Source organism: Neomonachus schauinslandi, chromosome X, assembly GCF_002201575.2.
Source record: "Neomonachus schauinslandi chromosome X, ASM220157v2, whole genome shotgun sequence".
NCBI classification, from domain to species: domain Eukaryota; kingdom Metazoa; phylum Chordata; class Mammalia; order Carnivora; family Phocidae; genus Neomonachus; species Neomonachus schauinslandi.
Genome location: NC_058419.1, coordinates 40,639,660 through 40,664,442, shown reverse-complemented (window position 1 = coordinate 40,664,442; position 24,783 = coordinate 40,639,660). Strand labels below are relative to the sequence as shown.

Sequence of the window (24,783 nt, the reverse complement as noted above, 5' to 3'; positions counted from 1 at the left end):
AAACATTTTTATTTTTCATTTTTAGAGTCATATTCTATCCCTTCATAGTAGTTACCCGTATTTTTGGCATATATATATATATAAGTTGTTCTCTCTTTAAAATTTTGAGATAGTTTCTTCTAACAGATTAAAATATACCCTAAATCTCTAGTATATGGTTTTTTCTACTCCCCTGCCTGATCACATTCTCTCCCCTTTTTTATCTTTTTTCTTTTTTTTAAATCCTCTTCTTTCTTTTTTCAAACAACTTCTTATCAATTCCTTTTATAAAATTTTTTATAATTTCCATCTTTAGAGTCATATTCCATCCCTTCATCATATCAACCCTTATCTTTGTACATATGTAAGTTTTTCTTTCTTTAAAATTTTGGGAGGCACTTTCTTCTAAAAGACCAAAATACACCCCAAATCTAGTGTGTGGCACTGATCTATATACCAGCCTGATCATATTTGATCACATTCTGATTTTTTTTTGGTTGTTGTTGTTTTGTTTTGTTTATTTTTGTTTGTTTTTATCTTTTTCTTTTTTTTCTTTTTCTTTTTTCTCTCTTTCTGTTTCTTTTTCCACTGCTTCAGGTCTTTTCTGATTTGTTTAGAGTATATTTCCTGGGGACGTGGTTACTCTGGTAGCATTTTGTTCTCTCATTAATCTATTCTCCTCTGCACAAAATGACAAGATGGAAAAAATCACCTCAACAAAAAGAACAAGAGGTAGTACCGAATGCCAGGGACCTACTCAATATGGACATTAGTACGATGTCAGATCTAGAGTTCAGAATCATCACTTTGAAGATACTAGCTGGGCTTGAAAAAAATATGGAAGTTATTAGAGAAACCCTTTCTGGAGAAGTAAAAGAACTAAAATCCAACCAAGTAGAAATCAAAAAGGCTATTAATGAGGTGCAATCAAAAATGGGGGTGCTAACTGCTAGGATAAATGAGGCAGAAGAGAGAATCAGTAATATAGAAGACCAAATGATGGAAAATAAAGAAGCTGAGAAAAAGAGATAAACAACTACTGGATCACGAGGGCAGAATTCGAGAGATAAGCGATACCATAAAGACAAAACAACATTAGAATAATTGGGATCCCAGAAGAAGAAGAAAGAGAGAGAGGGGCAGAAGGTATAATGGAGCAAATTATAGCAGAGAACTTCCCTAATTTGGGGAAGGAAACAGGCATGAAAATCCAGGAAGCACAGAGAACCCCTCTCAAAATCAATAAAAATAGGTCAACACCCCGACATCTAATAGTAAAACTTACGAGTCTCAGAGACAAAGAGAAAATCCTGAAAGCAGCTCGGGAGAAGAGATATGTAACCTACAAGGGTAGAAACATTAGATTGGCAACAGACCTATCCACAGAGACCTGGCAGGCCAGAAAGGACTGGCAGGATATATTCAGAGCACTAAATGAGAAAAATATGCAGCCAAGAATACTATATCCATGTAGGCTGTCATTGAAAATTGAAGGAGAGATAAAAAGCTTCCAGGACAAACAAAAACTAAAGGAATTTGCAAACACAAAACCAGCCCTACAGGAAATCTTGAAAGGGGTCCTCTAAGCAAAGAGAGAGCCTAAAAGCAACATAGACCAGAAAGGAACACAGACAATATATGGTAACAGTCACCTTACAGGCAATACAATGGCACTAAATTCCTATCTTTCAATAGTTACCCTGAATGTAAATGGGCTCAATGCCCCAATCAAAAGACACAGGCTATCAGACTGGATTAAAAAACAAGACCCATCGATATGCTGTCTGCAAGAGACTCATTTTTGACCCAAAGACAGCCCCAGATTGAAAGTGAGGGGGTGGAAAACCATTTACCATGCTAATGGACACCAAAAGAAAGCTGGGGTGGCAATCCTTATATCAGACAAATTAGATTTTAAACCAAAGACTGTAATAAGAGATGAGGAAGGACACTATATCCTACTTAAAGGATCTATCCAACAAGAAGATCTAACAATTGTAAATATCTATGCCCCTAACATGGGAGCAGCCAATTATATAAGCCAATTAATAACAAAAGCAAAGAAACACATCGACAACAATACAATAATAGTGGGGGACTTTAACACCCCCCTCACTGAAATGGACAGATCGTCTAAGCAAAAGATCAACAAGGAAATAAAGACTTTAAATGACACACTGGACCAAATGGACTTTACAGACCTATTCAGAACATTCCACCCCAAAGCAACGGAATACACATTCTTCTCTAGTGCCCATGGAACATTCTCCAGAATAGATCACATCCTAGGTCATAAATCAGGTCTCAACCGGTACCAAAAGATTGGGATCATTCCCTGCCTATTTTCAGACCACAATGCTTTGAAACTAGAACTCAATCACAAGAGGAAAGTCAGAAAGAACTCAAATACATGGAGGCTAAAGAGCATCCTACTGAAGAATGAATGGGTCAACCAGGAAATTAAAGAAGAATTAAAAAAATACATGGAAACCAATGAAAATGAAAACACAACTATTCAAAATCTTTGGGATGCAGCAAAGGCAGTCCTAAGAGGAAAGTATATAGCAATATAAGCCTTTCTCAAGAAACAAGAAAGGTCTCAAGTACACAACGTAACCCTCCACCTAAAGGAGCTGGAGAAAGAACAGCAAATAAAGCCTAAACCCAGCAGGAGAAGAGAAATAATAAAGATCAGAGCAGAAATCAATGAAATAGAAACTAAAAGAACAGTAGAAGAGATCAACGAAACTAGGAGCTGGTTCTTTGAAAGAATTAACAAGACTGATAAACCCCTGGCCAGACTTATCAAAAAGAAAAGAGAAATGACCCAAATCAACAAAATCATGAACAAAAGGGGAGAGATCACAACCAACACCAAAGAAATACAATTTTAAGAACATATTATGAGCAACTCTATGCCAGCAAATTAAATAACCTGGAAGAAATGGATGCATTCCTAGAGATGTATCAACTACCAAAACTGAACCAGGAAGAAATAGAAAACCTGAACAGACCTATAACCACTAAGGAAATTGAAGCAGTCACCAAAAATCTCCCAAAAAACAAAAGCCCAGGGCCAGATGGCTTCCCAGGGGAATTCTACCAAACATTTCAAGAAGAATTAATACCTATTCTTCTGAAACTGTTCCAAAAAATAGAAATGGAAGGAAAACTTCCAAACTCATTTTATGAGGCCAGCATTACCTTGATCCCAAAACCAGACAAAGACCCCATCACAAAGGAGAATTACAGACCAATATCCCTGATGAACATGGATGCAAAAATTCTCACCAAAATATTAGCCAATAGGATCCAACAGTACATTAAAAGGATTATTCACCACGACCAAGTGGGATTTATCCCTGGGCTGCAAGGTTGGTTCAACATCCGCAAATCAATCAATGTGATACAATACATTAACAAAAGAAAGAACAAGAATCATATGATCCTCTCAATAGATGCAGAAAAAGCATTTGACAAAGTACAGCATCCTTTCTTGATCAAAACTCTTCAGAGTATAGTCATAGAGGGTACATACCTCAATATCATAAAAGCCATCTATGAAAAACCTACAGGTAATATCATTCTCAATGGGGAAAAACTGAGAGCTGTCCCCCTAAGGTCAGGAACACGGCAGGGATGTCCACTATCACCACTGCTATTCAACATAGTATTGGAAGTCCTAGCCACAGCAATCAGACAACAAAAAGAAATCAAAGGCATCCAAATCGGCAAGGAAGAAGTCAAACTCTCACTCTTTGCAGATGATATGATACTTTATGTGGAAAACCCCAAAGACTCCACCTCAAAACTGCTAGAACTCATACAGGAATTCAGTGAAGTGGCAGGATATAAAATCAATGCACAGAAATCAGTGGCATTTCTATACACCAACAACAAGACAGAAGAAAGAGAAATTAAGGAGTCGATCCCATTTACAATTGCACCCAAAACCATAAGATACCTAGGAATAAATCTAACCAAAGAGACAAAGGATCTGTACTCAGAAAACTATAAAATACTCATGAAAGAAATTGAGGAAGACACAAAGAAATGGAAAAACGTTCCATGCTCATGGATTGGAAGAACAAATATTGTGAAGATGTCAATGCTACCTAGAGCAATCTACACATACAATGCAATCCCCATCAAAATACCATCCACTTTTTTTAAAGAAATGGAACAAATAATCCTAAAATTTGTATGGAACCAGAAAAGACCCCGCATAGCCAGAGGCATGTTGAAAAAGAAAAGCAAAGCTGGCGGCATCACAATTCCGGACTTCAAGCTCTATTACAAAGCTGTCATCATCAAGACAGTATGGTACTGGCACAAAAACAGACACATAGATCAATGGAACAGAACAGAGAGCCCAGAAATGGACCCTCAACTCTATGGTCAACTAATCTTCGACAAAGCAGTAAAGAATGTCCAATGGAAAAAGACAGTCTCTTCAACAAATGGTGTTGGGAAAATTGGATAGCCACATGCAGAAGAATGAAACTGGACCATTTCCTTACACCACACACAAAAATAGACTCCAAATGGTTGAAAGACCTCAATGTGAGACAGGAGTCCATCAAAATCCTAAAGGAGAACACAGGCAGCAACCTCTTTGACCTCAGCCAAAGCAACTTCTTCCTAGAAACATCGCCAAAGGCAAGGGAAGCAAGGGCAAAAATGAACTATTGAGACTTCATCAAGATAAAAAGGTTTTGCAAAGCAAAGGAAACAGTCAACAAAACCAAAAGACAACCAACAGAATGGGAGAAGATATTTGCAAATGACATATCAGATAAAGGGCTAGTATCCAAAATCTATAAAGAACTCATCAAACTCAACACCCAAAGAACAAAGAATCCAATCAAGAAATGGGCAGAAGACATGAACAGACATTTTTCCAAAGAAGACCTCCAAATGGCCAACAGACACATGAAAAAGTGCTCAATATCGCTCGGCATCAGGGAAATCCAAATCAAAACCTCAATGAGATACCACCTCACACCAGTCAGAATGGCTAAAATTAACAAGTCAGGAAACGACACATGTTGGCGGGGATGCGGAGAAAGGGGAACCCTCCTACACTGTTGGTGGGAATGCAAGCTGGTGCAGCCACTCTGGAAAACAGTATGGAGGTTCCTCAAAAAGTTGAAAATAGAGCTACCATATGATCCAGCAATTGCACTACTGGGTATTTACCCCAAAGATAAAAAAGTAGGGATCCGAAAAGGTACGTGCACCCCGATGTTTATAGCAGCAATGTCCACAATAGCCAAACTGTGGAAAGAGCCAAGATGACCATCGACAGATGAATGGATAAAGAAGATGTGGTATATATACACAATGGAATATTATGCAGCCATCAAAAGGAATGAGATCTTGCCATTTGCAACGACGTGGATGGAACTGGAGGGTATTATGTTGAGCGAAATAAGTCAAAAAGAGAAAGACATGTATCATATGACCTCACTGATATGAGGAATTCTTAATCACAGGAAACAAAGGGTTGCTGGAGTGGGGGGTGGGGTGGGAAGGATGGGGTGACTGGGTGATAGACACTGGGGAGGGTATGTGCTCTGGTAAGCGCTGTGAATTGTGCAAGACTGTTGAATCTCAGATCTGTACCTCTGAAACAAATAATGCAATATATGTTAAGAAAAAAGAAGAAGTTACCAGGAGGGGAAGAATGAAGCAGGGGAAATCGGAGGGGTAGACGAACCATGAGAGACGATGGACTCTGAAAAACAAACTGAGGGTTTTGGGGGGGAGGGGGATGGGAGGATGGGTTAGCCTGGTGATGGGTATTGAGGAGGGCACATTCTGCATGGAGCACTGGGTGTTATGCACAAACAATGAATCATGGAACACTACATCTAAAACTAATGATGTAATGTATGGGGATTAACATAAGAATAAAAAAAAAAGTCATGCAAATTTATTATCCTCAAGACTCTGTATGCAGGATAGTATACTAGTTTCCTGTTTTTAATAAAATGTGTAGCAGATACTAAGCTACTTAAGGCAAAAATCCTAGATGTTTATACCTAAATAAACCTACTGTCTATGGAATAGCTCTATTTGAATCCCCTGCAACCACCTCAAACTCATCATACTGAAACGAAACATCACAAGCCAAGGTCTAATACCTCTAAAATTTAAAAGGTAGATGGGGGTGTGTGTGACAGGATATAAGAAAGATGTTAAGTGATGTTTAATATCTAATATTTGGATTTCACAAATCTTAACTATTCGGTTAATCACCACAAATTCACTGTTCCTTTCACTCAAGAGAAAGAGAATGACTTGGCTCTGAGACTTGTCAAACCAATGTCATTTCTAAGCTTTCACTCTGAAGAGTCAAGTCCCAGTCAAAGATCTCTGCTCTAGACCAGACTCACATTTAAAAGGGTCTTTTTACTTAAACGGAGGGCAGGTAGTTACCATACCCACTGAGTAGCCCTAGTGATCAAGAATCTATTGCCCCGAAATTAATTTAGCGTTGCCATCCAAACAGCTCTTTTTCAAGCACTAAACCTAAAATTCCTATGGTTTCTGATAAATTGAGGTAGAAGAGTTAACTAATTTTATTACATTTTTTGTGTACACGCCAAAAGAGATTTGGGGAAATACTTTTCCCCCCACACTAAAATTTGCTACTGAGGCTTCAAGGAGAGCGATACCAAATGTCCTCATACCTTCTCTCTCCTTACTCCCAGAACACCGCTTGCCCCTTTGCACCCATCCTTCCCTGTGCTTAGAATGTCCTTGCCCTATTTCCAAACTCCAATTTCTCCTTCAAGTTTAAGCTCAAATAGAATCTGCTTTGTGAATGAAGCCTTGCGTGACTCATTTAGGTGTATTTAAAGGCTCTTCCCATTTTGCATGTATCCCCCGTTGAAGCAATTATTTTATAGGTATGTGAGTTTATCAACTGCATATATCTCATCCCATTTGTTCATAGGCATCAAGGATTCTTACCTTTCATTCTTCTGTCCCTAGTACCTAGCACATAGGAGATACCTCACACTTGGCGAAGAAGGAATGAGTGATCCATCCCTCCCGAAAAGTTTTACAACAAACTATTTTATCCTGGCTTTATTGATTCCTTTTTTTTTTTTTTTTTTTTTTTTTGTCTTCTAAAAATATCCTTGCTGCTTCAGCCTCAATGTCAAGTTCCTTTTTTATTCTTTTCTCGTCTCACCTATGAAATCTAGATGCTTCTATGAAAACACATGTCTCCCGCTGCTTTCCTCTCAATCTGTTCACTGGCTTCAAGAAACTCTTTTGGAACAAACTTCAAACTGTGACTTTTTTCCCCCAACATATTCGATACCTGCAGATCCTTTCATCCCTTTTCATTAGGATCAATCCCAACTCTTTGTTTCACCAGAAGTATTTTATGAAATGACTCCCATGCTCTTCCCATACTTTTTAAAGGTAAGGTTTATCTCAACTGGGCTCTATCATGTATCAGTAAGTTTTAATTGAAAAATCAAATCATTTTATCTCTAATCTTGGAAGACTGATTTGAAGGAATTCTCAGTTAACTCATCTGGCTGGCTTTTAGAGATGGTTTTAGAGGTTTCAGAGAATAGAAGAGAATCGTATCTGAAGAAACTATCAGAAACACGTCAGGTTGGGAGAGACTCACCGGTACTCTTTGGTGTACTCAAAGTCTTGTTTGTTGTAGGCAGGTTTTAAGAAATTGCACTCGATGACTCCAATTACTCCCACACCTTCTCCATGGGTTGGCTTCGAAAAAAATATTAATTTCAACACTTACATTACTGTTGATTGTCTGGAGGCATTTCCTTTTGGTTTTAAGCAGTCATAGAAAGGTTACATAACATTCAAAGGCAAGGAAAGTACAGCAACATCTAGAGAAATACTCAGAATGTACTTCAACACACTGCAAGTGTTAAACTGAACTGGAAGCTCTGACCAATTCTAAGGCAGAGATTTTCAAACTACGATCTGTAGATTCTCTAGGGTTTTCCAGGGATTAATTGCCATCTCTACTTCTCACACACACACACACACACACACACACACACACACACACACTTCCACCTTCATCCGTTGTATATTATGGGATGGCCATAAGATTTCCTTTGAACAAAGAATGACAATGCTAAAAAAAAAAAAAAATCAAGGCTATGTACTACTGTTCTAGGGAGTGGAAGCAAACTTCATCCGAAAAATGATTTTAAGGATGCTGTGGGAACATGACACTCTATTACAATAAGTAATTTTTATATATGTAGGCTACCAAACAATTACTAGAAGGAGTGGAATTGCAGTGGTTATTAATGGCAAGCTGATACAAGAGATTTTAAAAGTCCAGGTGTAATTAGACTGGCATACAAATGTGAGTTGTATGTATAAAGAGGATATAACAAGGGAAAGCAACACAAGCTATAAACTAGCTGTCCTGGATCATACGTAACTTTGTCCTACTGTGTACTACAAAGCGGTTTATCATTCTTCATGCTTTAGCAATCTTATCTGTAAAACAGGAATGAGTAGGACACTTGCGGGTATTACTACTTTAAATTGCCATTAAAACATTAAAGATGATGGTAATAATTTGTACAGTTCAGTTTATCAAGTATTTTCACATACTTTATCCCACTTAAGTCTCTCAACCTTGTAAAGCTGTAGAGGAGGCAGAGCAGGTAAAATTATTACTGTTGTTTCTATCTTACAGGGAAGGAAAATGAACCTCATAGAAATTAAACAATGTAGTGAAAGTTACACAGCTTTTATGTGGAAAAGCCAGAACTCAAATCCTGGTCATCAACCACTAAATTTTATGCTTCTTCTACTATGCCTTATTGTTTCCCCAAGAAAATAGAAAGAGCTACCTTAAACACTAATAAACTGATACACACGACAAAATTGCTGGTGTTCTAATACTATCTCTTCTCAACGGCTACCTAGAAAATGCACTGAGTAAAGCTCCTGGAATGATCAACTGTGAAGAATGAGAAGTAGAAAGAGCTTTTCAACAAAAGACAGCTCACTGGTAACATAGAGTTCCAGGATTAGATTTAACAACCATCATAAGATGGGAGTAAAAGCCATTAATGAGTCTATACTCTTTGCAAATTTTAAATCCTCCTCCTCCTCTTTTCAGCCTTCTATGACAAGGAAACATTAACCACTCACCTTCACCTGGCATCCCACCTTCTCAAAAGACTTTATGAGTCGGTTGTTATGATACATCATTACTCCAAACTGCTTATTATTCTTGCAAGAGAACCCAAAAGTTATTTTCACCTGCTTATTCTGAGAAGAAAATCATTAAGGAGACAAACGCCAAGGGATTTAGCAGACAACATTTTGCGCTATGTTATAGCAAAACACATCAAATACCACTGGATAGAAATTGGTATGCCCTTTCCAGGGGATGTTTAAAAAATCTGTAGCAATAGCTTTAAAAATATTCTTAATCTGTGACCAAGCAATTCTCTTTCCAGGAATTTATCCTAGAGAAACAGTCAGGAAAGCCCATAAAGGTTAACAAGTTACAGAGATTTATCAATTAGTTATAACGACAGAAAAACAAATAATTCAAATGTTTGACAATGACGGAATCACTAAATAAATGTTGGTATATTCATGTGGTCTATTATGTACCCCTTAAAATTATGTCCTTGAAAAATATTTGGTAACATTAGGAAATGTTCACAATGTAACAATAAGCATTATCTAAAAATATGTATACATAAATACATGCAGAGAAAAGAGTATAGGAAAATACACTAAAATACCATCAGTGGTTTAAAAATTCAAAAACAATCACAAAACATTTCTTAACCCTTGCTAAGTTGCTCAGTTTGCTGCTGGGTAAGACAAGAGTTGTAACTAGTACAACACAGATCCACACAAGTTCAGTTGACGCTTGAACAACATGGGTTTGAACTGCACAGATCTACCTGTGCGTGGATTTTTTTCAATAAATACATCAGAAAAATTTTTGGAGATTTGTGACAATTTTTAAAGACTCACAGACAAATAAATCGTGCAGCCCAGAAGTACCAAATAAAATAAGAAAAAGTTAGATATTATTCTAAGAATGCAGTATATAATATCATACAAAATGTATGTTAACTGTTTATGTTATCAGTAAGGCCTCCCACCAACAGCAGGCTATTAGTAAAGTTTTGGGGGGGTCAAAAGTTACACTCAGATTTCGACTGTGCAGGGGGCAGGTGCCCCTAACCCCACCCCATCCCCGCACTGTTCAAGAGTCAACTGTATAAGCAATAAGGTAAGTCCTGCTAATCATACAAAACACAATGAAAGCAAAAGCACCAAGAACAAAATCACCTCTAAAGTTAAAAGGACAATGAACAGTCCTGTTGCAATATATTTCATGGGAAGAAGTGAACAAACTTGGATAGATGAAATGAGGCGAATTATGATACGTAAAAAATGAACATGATGTGTTTTTAGCAAGTTCTATTTGATTTAAAAACCAAGGTAAGAGAGGGAGAAAGACAAAGGGGGAGAACAGAGAAACTGAAATTTTCATTAAAACAAATACTAAGAAATCTTCAAGTCCAAATGAATTAAAATTTATTTGTTACTGATTCAAAAAATGATCTCCATTGCCCCCCTACGTAATAAGCTACTCACATCAAATCCATGTAACAAATGGGTCAGGTATGATACAAAGACATCATACAAGTGGGTACCTAACACAGTAATGTTTGGCTCAGAAAATATGTTCTGGGCTCCAGAAGTTCCAATCTAACCTCAGATAAGACTCTATTCCAATGAAAAAGCAAAACAGGACAAACTCCCCAAAACAAACAGACCAAAACTCTATACCATAAAATTAACATTTTTAGAGATATGTCAAATTCTTCTGTTGCATGCTTTTAAAATTCTAAATCATGGGGTGGGAGTACACTGGGGTAGGAGGTTCCCCAAATTAGTATAAGGAGAAAGGACAAGAAGAGAAAAGAGGCCTTTGATAACTGAGGAATAAATAAGTCAACATCAGTGATCTTGTCCCTCACTGACCTCCGGGGGAAATTTTATCAGGAGTTTCATTTCACTCATGTCTATAGTGAATTCATTTAGCCCAAATTCTAATAGGTGAAGGTAACTAGTTTAATGGGAAGGAGGACTGAAATACATATCAAATGTACTGCTGTTAAAAAAAAAAGAAAAAATGGGGCGCCTGGGTGGCTCAGTCCGTCAAGCCTCTGACTTGTGATTTCGGCCCAGGTCATGATCTCATGGGTCATGAGACTGAGCCCGCATGGGGCTTCCTGCTCTGCGGGGAGTCTGCTTGAGATTCTCTCTCTCCCTCTGCCCCCCCTCCCCCGCATGCATGCGCGCCCTCTCTCTCAAATAAATAAATCTTAAAAAAAAAACAAGTCCAAATTGGAATCATTTGCCCCTGCAAGACAACAAACCAAGCCTTAGTTATGGTTTCAACCAATCCCAGGAGTATGACCTTTCAAGAGTCAGTCTGAAATTTCCTGATCAGCACTATGTACATGATAAAAACCCTGCTGTTCCCTTCTCCCACAAAAAGAAGATGACCTGGCCTAAAAGAATCCTTTCTTTTCTTTTGCTAACAACTTTTGGCCCCACCCTATAAATACCTTCCATTTTATACAGCTTCTGGGAACATCTCTTAATTGCTAGATTGCTAGATGGGATGCTGCCCTAATCACGAATCACTTAATAAAGCCAATTAGATCTTCAAATTTACTCAGGAGAATGTTGTTTTTTAACACTGCATAGGAGTTCCCTCTGATACGCACAAAAGAAAGAAGCTGGAGGCAGAAATGTGGTATCCCCTGAAACAGTAGTTAGAAAGCACTTCTTTAAAACTGGCTCTGTTAAACCTAGGACACTAAGATCCTAGCCTATATACAGTGATATGACAACTAATTTACCTACAGATGTAACAATGCTAGCTCTGGATTTGTTAACATGGGCTTTAAAAAAAAAAAAAAAAAAAAAGAGCTTTTGTAGTAGAGAAGGTATGTGTTCCAAAAAAAAGGAGAAAATCAATTGACTTATGAGTAAGGACTCACACAGCTTTTAAAAAAGGGAACAACAATTTCTAATTTTTGATGGGGGAAGAAAGACAAAGCAAACTAGGTAATGCCTTTGATAAAGCAAATCGAGTGTGAACATGTTTCTTGGGCCAAGAGCTGTGCTTAATTACTAGAAAATAAATTATAAGAGCAATTCTTCACGACCGCTTAGAGGAGTTCCCACCCTTTCAAAGACTTTATTTTTGCCCCAAAAGCCATCAACAGAGATGGACCCCATTTCCATAGTTCATCTTAAGATTTTTCTCAAGTATCTGAAATCCATTCCCAGTGCAATGGGGGGTAGAAGTGAAAATCAGTAATTACTCCTTTGAGTAGCTGCCATTATGACAAGTACCAGGAAATCCATGTCAAACCTGTTGAAGATTTACCTCACCTTAGAAAATCAACCTTTAATTTCCACTCTCCTAACTTCCATCAATGTAAGTCTGGACTTGTTACAACAAAAACCATACTATGCCCAAAAGGTTAATAAGTTCTAGTCAATATTTGCTTATTTCAGTCAATGTAACATATAACAAAATTCCAGTAAAAACCAAAGAGCGTGGATCATTCCTTATTGCAGAGATTCTCAAACCTGGCTACTCACTAGAATTACCTGATGATTTAAAAATAAATAAATATTTCCTATTAAAAAAAGAGATTTCAGAATCTACTGAACCAGAATCTCCAAAATCTACGGATGCTGTATGATTTTAATAATTTCCAGGTGATTTCTGATAAAACTGATACATCGATTGGGATTTAAGAAATACCTTCCAAAAAAAAAAAAAGAAAAGAAATACCTTCTCAAAGACTATACTGTAGGGACGCCTGGGTGGCTTAGTCAGTTAAGCATCCGACTCTTGATTTTAGCTCAAGTCATGATCTCAGGGTCGTGAGATCAAGCCCCATGTTGGGCTCCACGTGGAACCTGCTTGAGATTCTCTTTCCCTCTCCTCTGCCCCTCCTCCCTGCTCTCTCTTTCTTTCTCTCTCTCTCTCTCTAAAATAAAAGAATATACTGTAATAGGATTTGTATTATAACACACATTTTCAATTGGAAAAAGAAAGGTTTTTGTTTTCCTATGCCAGCTTGGAAATCTAATCCTGAAATGAAGAGGTCAACTTTATGTAGTTGTAAGGATACTGTGAAGGTAGGTTTATATAAATCATATCCTACATTGGCCAGGCTCTTGGCAATCATCTGGGTAGTCACCTTCTTTTGACGCAGAAAAATTTTCATTCGTGGCTTCATATACAGAATACCACAAAATGCCTATGGAACAGTGAAGGGAAAATTATTATATGACATTGTCAATTCTACTGACAGCCTCGTAAAACACTGCTAGTGACTGAGATCTATTCTGGGCAAAGATCTGGCTTAGTTTCTATTCCTTGTTATGTCAACTACCGCATTTAAGTGCTATTGACTGTATTAGCTATAGTGGAGATAGTGAAAAGGAATCTCAGCACAGGGCGAGAAGTTGGTCATCTTTATCTAACTAAAGTGACATCTTGTTCTACAATATTTTCATGTTACAAGACCTCTTACCTCTCATTGTTGAAGAAAACCCACTCTTACTCACCCGTAAAGAATACTCTGTTTCTGGCAGCTCACAGGTACCACCGCCAGTCTCTTTTTCTTCTGTGCCAAAGTCTGATACCAGGATGTCATACTGATCTGTATCAAAGTCCAACTCAGACTTTCCATCTTTATTTCTGGGTAAAAGAGACAAGTACCAATCTAACAAATACTGGCTCCAAAGGACAAAAATGCACTAGGAACCCAAGAGAAAAGAAACAATATGAGCCAAAACTCAGACACCTATTTCTTTCCCTGACTATCAGTGCAAAGGAACTATAAATTACTTGGTTTGAAGATCACACAATATTTAGAGGTATTCCCAGTCTAAACAAATCGACTATGTTTCATAGAAGTGGTGATGCCAGGTACAGAAGAAAAGGAAAAAAAAAAAAGGGAAGGTGGAAATGTCTGATCTGATAAATCAAATGGATGTCAGCTACCCTCACAGTGGGATCTTAAAATAGATCCCAACTTTCTGGGTGTTGCTGGGTAGGTCATTCAGCATCATCTTCTCCAACTGAATAAATAGAGGAATGAATCAAAACCTACTTCTGATTTCAGCAATGATATAAGGACTAATGAAATACCAAGATTCCCCAGATTTAATCCTATTTCTTCAAGGGGAAAAAAAGGTCGCTCTAGAAACAGCATGTATCTGCTAGTCCTCTGGAATATCATTTTTGGAATTATCATTTAACTATAATGGTACTCATATTCCTTTCATAAGGATCTTTCTTCTTTTCATAATCCTTTTGGGCTACTTAGCTTTGATCCATTCCAAGACCCTGGACTAGATCACTAACAACTGCCAGGGTAAAAAGGCAAGACCCATCTTTGTTCCTGGAAAAAACTCAAAACAAATGATGGGCTATCGAGCAAACATGTATGTCAGAACAACAGTTCCCAAAGTCTGTTCTGCGGAATCGTAGCTCCCCCAAATACTCTTAAATAAGAGATAAGTAATAAGGGCTGTATGACTGAATAAAACTGAGAAACAACTGCTGGCCCTCAGGGCCACCTCAAGCTCTAGTAGCATCTCCCCCACACTTCAGGCTCCACAAGCTCAGAGCTGCTGTGTTGAAAATGTAGCTCCTTCCTCAGGGCTGGACCAGAGCCACTATGGTCTGTATGAAGCCCACCTCACTATAATAGTATATTCTGAATTTTCCAGCATATTTCAGATACTTGCTACCTCACCCCACTCTCACACATACTCTGAGGAGGTTCCCTGTCCTCCCTGCCCCTCACCATTCACCATTCAAGGAAAAGGGGTCTGGAGAAACTTTTTTTTTTTTTTAATTGGGAAATACCACATACTATATTGCTCTCTTAAACATTTTCAATGCAGATTGAAATGACATTAGCATATGAAAGCCTCTGAGAAGTCCTGCAATAAAGCAACATGGTAAATTTTGTTCAAGCCAGCTTTTCCCACAGTTTTTTGACCGTGGAATCTTTTATTCACATAACGCCTAATACCATGTAACTGAAAAACAATGTACAAAGAAAAAGGTCTAATATGTTTAAATCACTGGAAGCACCACAGGAAAATGATCCTTTATAATATAAGTTACATTACTTGAGATTTTTCCCAGTAGGACACAGGAGGATCTAAATTACTAATGTGTATTTAAAAAACAAAACAAAACAAAACAAAAAACAAAAAAAAACAAAAAACCTCCTTATGTTCTTCTTTTTAACTGAAAGTACTCTGTATAAACCAGCATAGTTTTTATATAGTTTTACCCAGCTAAGAAATGAGGCAAAATACTTCACCTAAGGAGGAAAAGAAGAATGAATACATCTGATACCCTGTTCTACTAAAGATACCCGTATCCCCTCTATTTTATATAAAAGGTCTCTAGATTCTCTAGTGGTCTCTAGTGGACACTGTTAAATGTATTCCACTTGACACGACAAGATTAAACAAATGATGACACATCCTAGAGTATTTCTAGATGGTTTTATTAGCTCTCAACGCATGATGTGAAGCCAGCCTCATCATAGTTCAAATTTACATGCTTCAAGGATTTTCATACTTCTAATCCAGCTACTCTGAAAGCACAAGAGGTCCTTATTTTTAAAGATCATGTTGTGCTTTGTTATTCTAATTTGTCTTTTTCATACTTCATTGCCATTGTCAAATATGTAAAATAACTATCATTATCCTCTCTCAAAACAATGTCCATGAATATAAGATATTCAAAATGGATTCTGAAGATTTTAGAATAATGTTGAACTGTCTTGATTGTTTGTGGCAACAGCCTCAGGATACACTTTATCTCCACTGCTCCACTTTATCAAGCTCCACTTTATCAAGCTCCACATTTTACCAGTAAGAACCACTTTCTCAAACGGGAGCTGTGGTTCCAAGAGAGTTAAGGAAAGCTATGCAAAGAGACACAAATATGTATCAAAATTGATCCCCTCTGCTTTTCTAAAGAGATTTCTGAAAATGTCCTTCATCATACTACCTTTGCTTACTTGACTCTATCACCCTTGAGATACTATACCTGCGGATGTTCCAAATGAGAACCCGAGTGCCTTTTTTGCCTGGGATGGCATCAAACTGGGAGAGCAGGTCATTTTCACTGTTGAAAATTGAATAGTTCAAGATGGCTTCTAGGCTGGGCAAGGAATCCTCAGTAATAATCATTTTTTGTAAAACCAAATACAGTCAAAGAAAAATTAGTATCTTAAAAGGATGCTGTCAAATTAGGAAGATCTGCCTTTTGGGTTGCATGTTTAGACAAAATATAGACATACAGTCGGAAGCATGGGCATTATTGCTATAGAAGAAATTTCCGGAAAGGGGGAAAAGGGAGAAAGGTCGTAGAGACAAAACACCAAAATCGATTACCCCTGCAGACTACAGCTTCAAAGATACAGTGTAAACAAAGGCTATTTAAGAAACAGATCAAAGGCTGAATTTTTAGCCTCTTTGGAAGCAATGAGTTCAAATTTTACTGCTGTGCTGCTTGGGTCAAGACAATCTGTCATCTAACAGAAATCACAGCTTGTCTTAGGTATAGGGAAACGTGCCATTCGGCTATCAGATAAGCTGATTCAATACACTAAAAAACATTTCTAAGCTTCTGTCAATGGTACATTTATTTTTAAAAGTATTTCATACAGTGAAATTCCAGGTAAATTTACGACACTTGAATACCTCTTTAAATATGAAAACTTTTGATAGCTGGATTTGAGCTAAAGACAAGAGCTTTCTATCATAATAGTCAGATCAGACTAATTTTTAACCAACATCTGCTACTTCCAGAAAGGATATTGTTTTGCTGGTTGAATGGAACAATTGGTACAATAACTGCCTGGGCCTGGACACATTCCAGATAGGTCTGTGATAGGAGTCCAACAGTGAGAGTACCCCCATTCTTGGTGAAGACAAGAGCGTCCTTTCCTAGCCGCATGGAGCCTGACTTGAAACCATTACCAAAGACCCCGATGGGACACTGGCTCTTCTTTATTACTTTATCTGTAAAGCCAAAGCTGTAATTACACAAAAAAAAAAGAAATCAGGAAAAAAAAAGAAACCAGAAAGGTAAAAAGCATCCTAAGACAGGCAGAATGGCTTACGAATGAAACACACTTATAAAAAGTCACTCCTTCTTTCTTCCTTTCGGTACCTCGGGGCAAAACCATTAAGTGAGAACCACAGTAAATTACCCTGAGGTGACGGCCCAGATTCTCCTGCGTGGCTGGTGTGTGCACACAGACACCTCCGCCACCAGAGAGTCGCACCTGGCGAACGTCAAGATGGCCTCTTCCCGCTGACTAACAGGGAGAACTGCAGGAGGCCGTGGGCAGCTGCCCTTCCTGTCGAGATGCAATGGCTCTGACTGCTAATGGTGAGGTTAGGGCAGGGTGAAGAGGGTGGTTAGCTCAGAGTGCGCCTGAGCGCGGGTCACAAAAGGAACCCATAGCGTAGCGGCGCTGGTCAGAAGTATGAGATCTAGATCACCCTCTAGAAACCTGAAAAGCCAGAGGTTATACATCTTAACAATTTCAACCCTCCCCCCAGAGGATAACCCTTCCAATTCTTAACCTCTGCTCCATCTGCTGGGACAGTTCACTGGAATGTGGCCAAGGGATAAAAATAGGTATGTCCCTCGCTGAATATCGGCAGGCAGCTGCAGTATGAGGTCTCTCTCGTTTTATTAGGGACCTTTCACTGCGTCACCTCGACAATCTGTGCCGCCAGGGCCTTTCCCTCGCTTAGATTCCCCATTCAAACACACAACAGAATAACAGAACCAAAAAAAATGAAAGATACAAAATCCAGAAAACAGTGATTGGCTTCCTCATAGGTCTTCTCTCACCACAAATAAAACTAATTTTAAGGACCGCTTCTCTCCAGACAGAGTGTACAATGTTGTACGCTATCATTCATTCAATCAATATTTACCGAGTCCCTACTATGTGCTGTGCATTGTACTAAGCGCTGGAGACGCGAAAAGACATGATTCTTGCCTTCATGGTTTACAGTCTAAGGAAGGATTACAGATTAGATGCTTCTCCAGTATCAATAAAAGAGACATTCTATCTGCCACGGCTGAGCGGCTTGGCCTTGGCTCTTACTCTTTGGAACAGGGCTGAGGTGCCTGGTTTCTACTTCCTGAAGGCTGTGGCTTGTGCTTACTCCCTAAGAAAGAGGGACCAGCTTGTAATTTTCTATTTCAAAGTGTCACACAATAAAACCATTATGTCCTTCTAGACACTTCCTAGGAGCTCTGTATATCCAACAGATAAATCTAACCACAGTAAAAGGTAATTTCTAGGGCAGCAGTTCCTTGGAAAATACCAAAAGATCATTGAGTTTCTGCCGTCTATGGGCCTCAGTAATCCGGGAAATAAACTTATAGAAGCTGGTGAAATTCAGGCATTCCTAATCCTCTTGTGTAAGAAGTGCCTAGAAAAGATGGGAGTCGTTAGGAGGATTAAATTATATACTGTCTGTACAGTATATTTTAAATTATAAAGTAGCATTTAAACCTTAATTTTAAACTAACTCTAGAAGTCATTCGGAGAACTGTCCTGGGCTCTCTTCTACCTCTACTTCAGATCGAATGCTGTACCTAAAACTCAGGGCTCCTCATAAATACTATTCTTACCTATCACACGAAATGAATCTATATGGTTATTTGGACTCAAACCATCTCTAGTGCCCCACAAGCTTCAATTCTGTGGGTAAGGGAAAGTGGTGAAAATAGGGAGAATCTATTCAATTCCCTTAATTTCCCAGCCATTCCTGACTCTTCTGCCATCTAACACCACCCCCTTTTCCCTTTGTAAGTATAAATCCCCATGGTGTTACTTAGTCTGGAGAAACCCAATGACTACATTAGGTTGAGAAGCTAAGTAATCGCTCAGAGCCAGAACCAGACATGGAAAAGGATAAGAAAAATGAGAAGAGAGGAGCCGGAAGCACTGGATTTTGTTGTTGTTGTTGTTGTTAGGTTCCACTTAACCCATCCCATGTGTTCTTTTATTCCATCTACATTCCTGTGTTAGGTATTCTATTTAACGGAAAATTGTGGAACGGATGCCAGACCCCGATCAAATAACTACCGAGTATAAAAGCCCTCACAATGAAGAACAGAATTGTAGGGCTGCATTTTACATAGCTTGGTAGAGCTCACTAATTTTCCAGAGATCTCTTGGCTTGGACAGGCAGCTTCCCTAAGTTAAGTCCTGTTCTATCCTTTCGTGTAAGAGACAGCAGTGTTTACACACCGGGGGGGGGGGGGGGGGGGGGGCTGAATACCAGCTCTCTGAGTGGAATGCAGGGAGATAGCAGCTCACTCCCAAGTTCCTTAAAATGTCAAGATTCTAGAATCCAAGGAGATCAATTTAAATTGGGACTCTGACCAATGAAACACACCTCAGCGAATCCGTGGACACACGAGGGCAGGCAGTGCTGTTTCCTAGATATACTGGTGACGTAATATGGAATATAAAACAATGGAACGGGCGCCTGGGTGGCTCAGTTGGTTAAGCGACTGCCTTCAGCTCAGGTCATGATCCTGGAGTCCCTGGATCGAGTCCCGCATCGGGCTCCCTGCTCGGCAGGGAGCCTCCTTCTGCCTCTGACCCTCCCCCCTCTCATGTGCTCTCTCTCTCTCATTCTGTCTGTCTCAAATAAATAAATAAAATCTTTAAAAAAAAAACAAAAACAATGGAACACTGCTAAGCACAGTTATTCTCTGGCTGTTGTTTCAGAAGAACAGACCTACTAGGAAATGCACTTCTGAGCAGAGGTGGCAAATACCTTTAATCCAGGGATCTGTGGCTCTTTTTAATCCTTGACCTTTGGAAGAGGTTTTCTACCTTGCAGAGAAGGACAGCTAGCTGGACATCTCGACTAGCTGCTTCACACCAGCCCCAGAAGCTAAAGAGAATTCATTGTGGACTTTAAAGGAATTTAATGATAGGCTTTTCCTTCTTAATTTGATTTTCATTGGGATTTTGTATTTATGGGAGAAACTTGCTGCAATTAGATAACTATTCTATTAGCCTGGAAATAGGAAGAGTAGCAAGAAGAGTTGGAAAATGTGGATAGGATTATTACGAATGTTATTGGTGAAGCAGAATTTCAGTGGGCTTAAACATTTTGCATAATTACCTCTATTATTATACAAAAGTAATATGTCCCTAACCAAATCCAGAAAAATGAACATACTTAATAATTTTCAAAGCTACCTCTAAAGTTCAATTATTTATAACAAAATTGTGGTAAATGGAATCCATGGCCAGGAGTTAGGATTGGATTAAATGAACTTTTAAATAAATGGGACTTTCTAGCTCATTCAAGTTTAAGATAGGACCACAAATAAAATCTGGTACATATACGGGCACCTGGGTGGCTCAGTTGGTTAAGTGACTGCCTTCGGCTCAGGTCATGATCCTGGAGTCCCAGGATCGAGTCCCGCATCGGGCTACCTGCTCAGCGGGGAGTCTGCTTCCCCCTCTCCCGCTCCCCCCTCTTGTGCTCTCTCTCTCTCTCACTCTTTCTCTCAAATAAATAAATAAAATCTTTAAAAAAAAATCTGGTACATATACTATACATTAACCCAAGACTCATTAAAAAATTCTCTAAAATTAGTTTTTCATATGAAGAACAATTGCCCAGCTCAAATTAGTGTGAAAGATATTTGGTATGATAATGCCAAAAAATGCTATGGCTAAATAAGTTTCTGCCTGTTTTGCTGTTTTATTCCTTGGGGAGGGAACAAAATTATGAACAGATGATACTCATTCTTCATATTTCAATTCAAATGCCACGTTTTCAGGGGATCTTTTTTTGACTCCCTAGACTAGGTTAGATCCTTCCACTATATACTCTCATAGAAACTGTAGTCTTCCTTCATAGCACTTACCACTAGGTGAGATAACCTATTTAGTTGTATTACTAGTCAGTTCTTTTCTATCCTTCTCACTAAACCGTCAGCCCCTTGAGAGCAAGGATGTCTATCTGGTTCACCACTTTATCTTCAGTGACTTCCACATAGGTGCTCAGTAAAAATTTGTTGAATGAATCTGGAACAAAAATGGTTGGGATTATTTTGAAACCATCCCCCTCTTTTCTCTTGCCTTGTAACTATAAGCACCGACTTTCATAGATGAGGTTCCACAGACAAAATGGAAGGCACTAAGATTTGCTGGGCCCACTATCTGACACCCATGTCACTGGGATAAAGTGTGGTTGGAAGGAATTACTAAAGAAATAAGTGATTTTAGGGGAAAAAAATGAATACATACATGAAATAAGTGATTTTAGGGGAAACATGAATACATAATTAGACATATCAATGTTTTGGTTCCATCCCATCTAAAATTGTATTTTTTAATATAAAATACTAACTTGAGGAGCTAAAAGTAATGCTATAAATTAAAAGATAGGGCCAACTCCATACCTTCACCAACATACTGGCCACATCTTTCTCTCACTTCCAGAAGCTTTCCTTGAACATTCCTCTAATTATGAGGGTCTGAGACACAAGGTACACAGACTGCCGAGTGGTAAAACAATGCAATTTAATTGGTTAATGCCCAAATTTCATTTCTTTTCTTTGATGGATCAAAGGGATTTCCCTGTAAACAGGGTTATAGAATTAGAATAAGTTTAAAGAGAACTACAACCAAATGAACGTTTTTTCATTTTTATAGTTCAGAGTCCTCTCCCTCCTCCACAGAACCCCTCTTCCATTGTTACTCATGCTTCACACACTAGTTCAGGAAGCCACATGGAGAGTAATTAACCTCACCTGCTAAAAAAAGAAGAGGAAAGGAAGCAGTTGAGGAAACATTCATCTTTTACTGAGTGATACGTGGAGATAATCAAGTACAAACTTACATTCTCAACTACAAACCTTTCAAAGTAATTAAATGAACTGAGAGTGGCAACAGAAATCTCTATCACCAGCTTCAGCAGTTAGAAGAGAAAATTCCCTAATTTTGCCATTCCATTGTGAAACCTTTCAAAGATTATGTGTATGAATGCCTTCTATTTATCGTTCATGGGGCTTGGTTATACCCAGGTATATTCATGGTCCTAACCCACAAATCATCCCAACTGCAATACTTCGGATCTAAGAGTGAGTTCAGGCTAATATAATCTGGAGGAGGTCTCAGGCCAGCGAAGGCCTGCAGATCTTTACGCTTGCTATTCTCTGCCTGAACCCTCAACCCTTGCCCCCTGCTCCTTTACCTTGTTAAATTCTACTACTCACCCTCAGATCTCGGTTTAAATATCACTTCCTCTAAGAGGCTTTGTCTGACTTCCTGGATCAGATTTGGTTCCCCTGCTGGTCCCCATTGCATCCTATGCTTTTCTAGCATGCTTACCATTTTTTATTATAATTACTGCTTCACTGTCTGAATTGCCAACTAAACCATAAGTTCTATGAGGGCAAGAATAGTGTCTATTGCATCACCAGTGCCCTGGCACATAATATATGCTCAATAAATATTTGCTGAATGAATAAAGGGAAAGGAAAATATTAAAGAAAATTATGAAGCCCTAAGTAGAGTTCATGAACTCAAGACAAGAGGAAAAGAATGAAGACACTTTTACCTGAGCATTCGGTGTAGTTTATGAGGTGTCATCCCACATCCATCATCAGTAAAGGTCAAACAAGATTTATTCTTGACCTCCTCAACATCTATAAAGACAGTCCTGGCAGATACATCTGGATCTACAGCATTATCTGCAAAAGGTAGAAATCTGTGATATTAGATCCCTTTTTCTCGTATTTTAGTAAAATCTCTAGTTCAGTGCCCCAAGACACAGAAACTAGCTTTTATTCCCTTCAAGTGGATGCCCCCAAAGGTGGGGGACAGGGAGCTTTGATGCTAGTGCGCTTACTGGGTTATTGGGAACAATAGATAACAACTGCAGATGGGGTTATGAAGCTGATTTCTAGATTTCATATAATAACAAACTGCAGTCTGCCTTTCTCCCTTCACATTTCAGGGTCTGTGGGGAAAATAACTCCTCTACACAAAGCATTTGGCTCCATTTTCATCTTATTACTTCTTTCTTGTCTTTTAGCACTTTGCTGCTCATGAACACATACGGTAGAGGGTGGCTATGGAGAAGAGTTGAATCTGCAATTTCGGTGCATACTGCACACATTACAGGGCATCCATGAACATTTTATTTTCTACTTTTCTAATTTTTTTTTTTTTTTTTTTTTTTTTTTTTTACATCACCACCCCTGTTTGTGGCCTAAGAGGCACTGAAAGAGTTAGCAGTTCAAACTGAAACATTTAATTGCCCGCCCGGATCCCAGTGAATGCTAAGAAGCATGCTTACAGAGGGGGAGGGATTCGGCTTAAGTACTCTGTCATAGTCTTACAGGTGAAGCTGTCCCACCCTCATTAAATAGAGAAGGTAGAATTAAAGCAGAAAAAGAAAAAACTGTAGGTAAAGTTCCACGATTCCTCCCGAGTCCCGTCTTCATAATGGGCTCATCATTTAAGACTCTGAAGGCACCAGACAGAACCACATTCTAACATCTGCGCAAAGTCCACAACCCCCCCAGTCAGGGGGCAATGTCTAGTAGCCACATCTTCATGCCCCAGACCCCAGGTCACACGACTGTCAGTCACGGATACACGGACTGCAACAGTCTCATCAGGACTTGCTGGCCTGAGTGGGAGGGCAGGTTTACCATGTGTCTGATGGGTTCCCTAAGCGCTCCTGTCCCTACTAGCTCTTTAATCAAGCCAGAGACCTTGCCTTCCACCCCCTTTCCCTTCCCCTGGCAGCCTTCCACCTCATGGATACCACAGGGCTGGGCTGAGAGCACGCCAGGTGTGTACTTGTCCTGCCACCACTGTCCAAATCATGGCAGTTCTCCGCTGGGAACATCCCTTACAAGCAAGAGAAATATTACTCATATTCAAAATATAATCAACAGTTTCGGTTACAACCACTTGGATGTGTGGAATGTCCCGCAATGAAAACAAGACACGGATCGATTTCAAGGGCCAGAGTGGTGTTGCCCGTGTCCATTGATAAAATCATTACCAACTGTAAGCCGAAAAATCTGAACAGTAGTAAGCCATCACCAAGAGCCCCAGAAGGGAATTAAGAGGTCTGGTAGGGTCGATCTTTAAGGACTAGGTGGGGCCAAAGCCTTGTGTCATGTGGAAAATCAAGTGGGCCAACTTTTGGCAGGAACTGTAAGTTTGACGTGCAATAAAGGCTTTATCAGAAATACAGTGTTTTACTTTGTGTGAGAGGCAGTTTTTTTTCTGGAACTGACAAAAGGATTCAGCACTGTGAAGCTGCCTACATTGTTTCAGGAAACCACTTGGCAAGCAGGCCCTGAATTGTTTTAGGACTTATCAGTCACTCTTGCTGGCAGAAAGCCAGGGCCATTGAGACTGACATCTTTACTGTGTCAATGGCCAGGGCATCATTTCTGTTTTGAAAACTTTGAACACAGGAGGAAGTCTAACATTTTATGAACATTGACAACTCAAGCACATAACACATATCCATCCCAATTCTAAGTGTATGTAACAGCGTAGTCAATGAATCAGCTCACAAAATCACTTTTCTTTCTTTCCTGTTTACTGCAAATTTTGCCCAAACATTATTAGATGCTTTTTTTTTTTTTTTACGGAAACATACCGG

The 24,783-nt window shown here is 39.0% G+C and overlaps 1 protein-coding gene across 1 annotated transcript in view; it reads right to left on the bottom strand.

The window, feature by feature from the left end:
- The window catches only part of MORC4 (MORC family CW-type zinc finger 4), a 59,668-nt gene that overhangs the window by 23,531 nt on the left and 11,354 nt on the right, over positions 1–24,783 (bottom strand). The window contains exons 2-8 of the mRNA XM_044911936.1: positions 22,714–22,863; positions 16,912–17,129; positions 16,139–16,286; positions 13,627–13,759; positions 13,188–13,316; positions 9,148–9,267; positions 7,631–7,731 (exon numbers count right to left, since the gene is read on the bottom strand). Coding sequence (XP_044767871.1) covers positions 7,631–7,731; positions 9,148–9,267; positions 13,188–13,316; positions 13,627–13,759; positions 16,139–16,286; positions 16,912–17,129; positions 22,714–22,863 — 999 coding nt within the window. The remainder of the gene's footprint in view (positions 1–7,630; positions 7,732–9,147; positions 9,268–13,187; positions 13,317–13,626; positions 13,760–16,138; positions 16,287–16,911; positions 17,130–22,713; positions 22,864–24,783) is intronic.